The sequence below is a fragment of the Platichthys flesus genome, chromosome 16, assembly GCF_949316205.1.
Source record: "Platichthys flesus chromosome 16, fPlaFle2.1, whole genome shotgun sequence".
Lineage (NCBI taxonomy): Eukaryota > Metazoa > Chordata > Actinopteri > Pleuronectiformes > Pleuronectidae > Platichthys > Platichthys flesus.
In genome coordinates, this window is record NC_084960.1 from 5,979,539 (window position 1) to 5,985,538 (window position 6,000).

General features: G+C 43.4%; 1 protein-coding gene across 1 annotated transcript; it reads left to right on the plus strand.

Annotated features, from left to right (window-relative positions):
* The first annotated feature begins 1,481 nt into the window (after positions 1 to 1,481).
* lgals2a (lectin, galactoside-binding, soluble, 2a) lies at positions 1,482 to 4,925 on the plus strand. The gene is made up of 4 exons (XM_062407164.1): positions 1,482 to 1,615; positions 3,467 to 3,546; positions 3,715 to 3,886; positions 4,235 to 4,925. Exons 1-4 carry the CDS (start codon positions 1,610 to 1,612, stop codon positions 4,379 to 4,381), a joined length of 405 nt encoding a protein of 134 aa, XP_062263148.1. The 5' UTR covers positions 1,482 to 1,609; the 3' UTR covers positions 4,382 to 4,925.
* The last annotated feature ends 1,075 nt before the right edge of the window (positions 4,926 to 6,000 follow it).

The following is a 6,000-nucleotide window of genomic DNA, read 5'->3' on the forward strand; positions in this document are numbered from 1 at the left end:
GCCATTTATTGACATGCAGGGTTTCAAAGTGTATTATGATAAGGGGTATATCATAATGGATGTATCATAAGTACTATGTGTATATATTGCAGCTACTAATTGTCTATAGATTAGTTCTTAGGTCAAGAAGAAATGTGACATGTCTCCGTGCCTCATCGAACGTCTGATGCAAGAACTGCATTTCCCAGTATCGACCGAAGCGTATAATCTTCCCAGTTACGTCAAGTGGAGAGATAAACCTTCAGATTCAATCACATGACGAGGGAGGCACTTCTCTGTGTGTTGAGGAGAAGGTCAACATTAAACCAGCTGTGGCTCGGATAGTGTCCATTCTTTGGATCTGAAAACCTGCCTGTGTCTGTGACTGTGTGTCTGTCAGATGGGATGTTAATAATTAGGAGACTTTTAGTTAATCAGCTGAGACGATATGAAACCTCTGAAGTTATTTTACGTGTAATAATCACAGAGGCTTTGAATATTGTATTGTAGCTTAGTTTTTGTAAGCTAACGGTTAGTACACACACACACTAACACACACAGCAGCATTGATTATGTGATTATGTTGCAACCACACAAGTTTGCATGAGGGGATGGGTCTGAGGAAGTGTAATAAGTGTGTGTGTGTCTGTGTGTGCGTGGGTTTTGTTATCTTTCTAGAACATTTTCCATCTCAAACACAGCCCTTGTCAGGACCAGTGGACCACATGGGGACCAAAGCCTGGTCCTGATGAGTCTAAGTGACATTTCTGAGCTCCTGGTTAAGGTTATGGATAAGATCTTAACTTTGATTAGGTATGGTGAGGGTTAGGCATGAACAGGTCATGGTTAATGTTGGGGGTAAGGAATATAAGTCAATGCAAAGTCCTAATAATGTGTCTATTTTTTCCCTGACAGTTGCTCTCTCATCTTTTTCTTACCTGCAATTCCCTCATGATTGTAATCTTGAGCTTGTAGTACATGCACGTGTGTGAGTCTAAGTCAGAGCAGCGTGTGTAAGTTGTGTGTCAGCAGATGAAAGTGTCATCTATTTCCAGCTGTGAGTCAGGGATTCCATCCAAATCCAGTGATTGACTCAGTTTCAGATCCTCTCCCTCTGTCTGCTTGGCCCCCCAGTGTCTTGCTCTGCAGTCCCAGTCTGCCATCTGATCCCACAGTGAGTTACAGCCCATGTCCACTAACCGGCCATTAAGGCTCCTGGCTGTGTGCTAAATATTTACAAGTCTCCCTGGCAACGAATTCATTTCTATTTCTGTCCGCCCCTCTGGCCTCGGTTCCTCCTCACAGTCAGACTCCACAACCTAAAGCTTCCAATGTAGCAGCCTCACATCAACAAATGATCCATCACCAGTTACCCTCTCTTCACCAAAGTCTGCGATCACTTGTTAAGCAGTAAATTAGTTATTTACAGGGGATAACTTCACTCTGAATCCATTTGTCGACGTTTCACTAATGGCCGGACTCTATTGGATGTCTGATATGTCACTCCGGGCGAAGGAGCCTCCCCCTCTGTATATATTCTCCACTCAGGCTGCAGAGGGGCAAGGCCTTCCCTCACTGCAGCACTGCCATTTCTTCTCAGCCGAGCTCCTGGACCACATCTGCAGAAAAAATGAAAGTAAGTATAATTTACACAGAACGCTGCTCTTGCATGTCTTCTGCTATCTGTGTTGTACGACTCAGCCGGTCAAGCAGGGTCAGGGCACATTTTAAAAGTGGACCTGAGTCACCTGACAGCTGCTTGACATTTGTCAGCTCGGTCTGAGCCCTGCTGATGCAGCCGGACCAGCTGGACTGTGCTTCAACAGAAGCGTCTCACTGTATTTTAACTTTTAGAGAGATTTCCAGAGTCCTGGCCTTGAGGATTTGGTTTCATTACCTTTTATGGTCAAAGTATTCACTGCACATTAGTCACCTTTCAACTGAGATATCAACTTATGCAAATGCATGAGGAAGTCAGCTGCTGGTGTTGAGATATTATTCCTCTGATAACCTAAACACACTGAAAGAGAAATGTAAATTCTTTGTTGCACTTGCATGGAAATGTGTCTTTGGCTTCAAAGCAGATCACATAGTGTTAAAAGAGGCACATGACAAAGAAAGTTCATTCATTCAGACATGCAACATAAGTGGGCTCCACGACAGACAGAGCTAAAATACATTGTTTACTTTTGTCCATTTGATTATTCCAGTCATGCCTTTTCTCAGCCTCAGTATCTAGAGCAATGCATTGTGGTTCTTCCCCTTGATTACAAAAAAGCCCTGTATCATTCAGGCTTGATGCTTGGCTACAGATCATGTGTTTAGAAACAGCACCGGGGAGCGAGGGTCAGGAGGCTTAAATCCCATTATAGTGTTAAATAGAATAAAGTCGTCATTCAGAGATTAAAATAGATGCTACCACACTGTGTTTCTGTAAGTTTAACCCCTCAGAGTCAAAGAAATCAAGAGTGGCAGATAGTGGAGGCGTTTTTTCCCAACACAGGCTACTTCCAGCAAATGCCTCTTAATTAAGTGTTTCTCGTTACTTGGTAGCAGGTTTTTGTGCCTGTCTTTCCCAACATGCAGGCGGCAGAATCAGGCAGAAATGCAGAGTGACAGCTGACTCCAAGCTGCAGCCCCGCCCCACACGCAGCACATAGCTCCCACCCGGGTGCCATGTGTCATACGTGCGCTTTACAACTGGACTCGAGCATGGAAAGAATGTCGAACCCATGTCGTTCAATCCTCTGCCCACTCGATTCATTTTCTTTAGTTTTACTCCACATTCAGCATCTCGATTTCTGCCAGAACCAACAAACCAACACTATTTCTGGAAGAGGGCTTTTTAATAAAGGAGTCCAATGAGTCATTTTCACTGGGGAACTATGTGATTTGACTTCTCTCAACTCCTTGAACTTTATGTACTGGAGGAAGTTCTTTCCAACTTTCATCTCCTGTTTACTGTATCTAGCATTAACAACAGCTGCAGCGCATAAAGACCACATTCAAATTCTTGCTCCTGTTGCCTGAAGGGATGTGATGAGGATCGACCTCTGATCGAATGCGGTTGAGAAAAAAAAAAAAAAAACATTTCACAAAAGTTTTAAGTTTTTGCGCAAGTAAAGGATGTTTCAGAATCTCTCCCATGACAACAGGATAAACAATTGCTCATGTTTCCGATTCTTTCTCCTGCCACATGTACAGTAGCATCTAAGGATTCCTGCTGTTCTCAGCCTTTTTTTTTCTCCAACGTAATCTCTGCCAAAATGTGGCGTAGTGGAAAAGAGGGAATGGAAGGAGGTGGAATCTGTGAGCAGCCCCATTGGTGGGAGTATAATTGAAAACATGTGTCTCTCAGGATGGAGTGAGGATTGGAGGATTGGAGAATTGGCTCAGGCTCCTGCTGCTGCTGCTCTAGTAAAATCCAGTCGTATTACCTCACAATCCTGGTACTGTATCCTTAACCTGGGCTTCTTTGTCTTCACAGGACATGATGGTAAAGAACATGTCCTTCAAGGTCGGACAGACCCTGACCCTGGTTGGAGTGGCCAAACCCGATGCGACAAAGTAAGTGCTGACGTGAAGCAGTATCTCAATATTAATGAATCACAGTCTTTTGGGGGTTCAGGCTACATTACAATAGTTACCCACAAACAAAACTGCTCTTTACCCATTTGAGACACGAGGAGCATAATGAAAGGTGGTGAAGGCTTTTTCTTTTTGTCCGTGCCGCAGTTTCGCAGTGAACATCGGCTCCTCCGACCAGGACATCGTGATGCACATCAACCCTCGTTTCAACGCCCACGGGGATGAGAACGCAGTGGTGTGCAACTCTTACATCGGAGGACAGTGGTGTGAGGAGCTCCGTGAGGGAGGCTTTCCTTTCCAGCAAGGAGAGGAGTTCAAGGTGAGCAGGAAAGTGTGTGTGTGTGTGTTGTGTACCCTGACAGGTCTTTGCAGGTCATCCAGACCCTTAATTTTGCTACTACATGTATTGTACTCCTGCAGGTGCCATTTGCAATCATCCTGTGTCCGGTAACATTAATAATCATTGTTGACTTCAGGACTTATATATGACATCAGAAAGATCCATCAGATAAAGTACATTTAGGTAGTATATAGGATGTGGTTTTAAGGTGTTTAGTTTGAAATAACCAAAACCAAATTACTTCATCCAGGTGGGGATTAGCAGTTCGTATTGTAACCTCTCCCTATTCTTCCCCCTTTTCCCTCCCTCTCCCACCGTCCTCTCTAGATCATCATTGGATTCACCCCTCAGGAGTTCCTGGTGACTTTATCCGATGGCTCCAACATCCACTTCCCCAACCGCATCGGGGCGGAGAAGTACTCCTTCATGAGCTTTGAGGGGGAGGCTCGCATCACGAGCATTGAGATCAAGTAATCCTGCTCCTTCCCAGGTCACATTTAACTCCAGCTTTTAAACTCCTTAGTACCTGCTCATCACGCATCATCGCATTGTGCAAGAATTTAGCTTGTTGACATGTGCAGATACGAATCGTAGAACAAATGATGGATGGATAAGATGCTATAGTCCCAACACTCACTGTGTGTGAGTGTTGGGACTATAGCATCTTATCCATCCATCATTTGAACAGAACGTCTCGATGTGATGTCGTATGAAGGGAAAGTCGCTTTCAGGACATTTTGTGAGTCATGTCTGCACATTTCAAGCTTACTTGTCTTTGCTTGATGTCACTGTGCTAAACTACTCATTGGAAAAACAAGCCAAACTTAAAGTAGTTCCTAGCCTATGTTATCTGATTGTTTATTAACTTTGCAGAGTTTAGCTGAAATGTGACCATGTTCCTCTTGAAGGTGCCTTGAATGTTGCTTGTTCTTCATGGTTTTGTTTACCCTCCCAAACATTCCAGATTTGTAACAACATGTATTAAAGCAAAACTTTAAAATAAAGAATACAAAAGAGAGGACTTTGGTTATTCCTTTAACAGCCACATTAGGTTATGTTTGTTGGGTGGTTCATCATAACTACTAGTTGACTCGCTGCCTTCAGTATTTACAGTATTAACATGTTTATTCTGAGTCCTCTGCTCAGTTAAACAATCATGATGTCGGTGAAAAAGCCCCTTCCTTACCAAGTAATAGAATTTGCAACTTGTGACATTGGTCCAGTGCATAGACTCGAACACTTAACTAAAACCTTGTACAGGCTCTGAACTGGCATGTGACAATTACCCATAATCCCAGACAAACTAAAAATGCTGTCAATAATTAGTTCCTCCCTCTGTTCTCATCTGCCTCGAGGCGTGGACTCGTCCGGATGTTGGAAACAGTTCTTATCGATTCTGCTCCATGTTGACGTTATGACTGCATCACACGATTTCTGCAGAATTGTCGGCTTCACATCCCAAAGGCGCCTTTTACTGGAGTTCTGATCACAGTCATGAAGCCTTTACTGAGACCGTTTCTTGTTTCATCGTCATGCTGGATGAGGCATCCTTTAGAATATGAGACATTGTGGCTAAAAATGGATGCACACGTTCAGCCATGCAACCAAAATAGACCCAAGAATATATGCCTAGATGTGTTAGCCACCAGATGTCGCCATTGCTATATTAATGCAATTTGCCAGAGGATTGTGGGGGAAATGTTTCAGGTTACACTCTGGCTACTGTTGCTTTTGACTTCACTTCAGCAATTGATCGTCTGTGTGAAACTTCAGTGTGAATTTTCTATGTAAATTCACATGACTCAATACAAACTTGATTTGAGCTCAAGGTGATTCAGCTCGAAAAAAACTTTGAAGAAGATACTGAAGTGATATCTTACACAGAAACCCTGAATGTCATGTGAGCTCTATTCATCTCTTTCTGACCAGAACAATGTGTTGAGCACAGAGAGGGAAACGAAAATCAAGGACGAGATGTAAATCTCTGCAGTGGTTCCAGCCAGACACTGTGTGTGTGCGTGCGTGTGTGTGTGTGTGTGAGTGTGAGTGTGTGAGAGGCTTGTGTGTTTTTATAATCTAATCTGATGTAACAG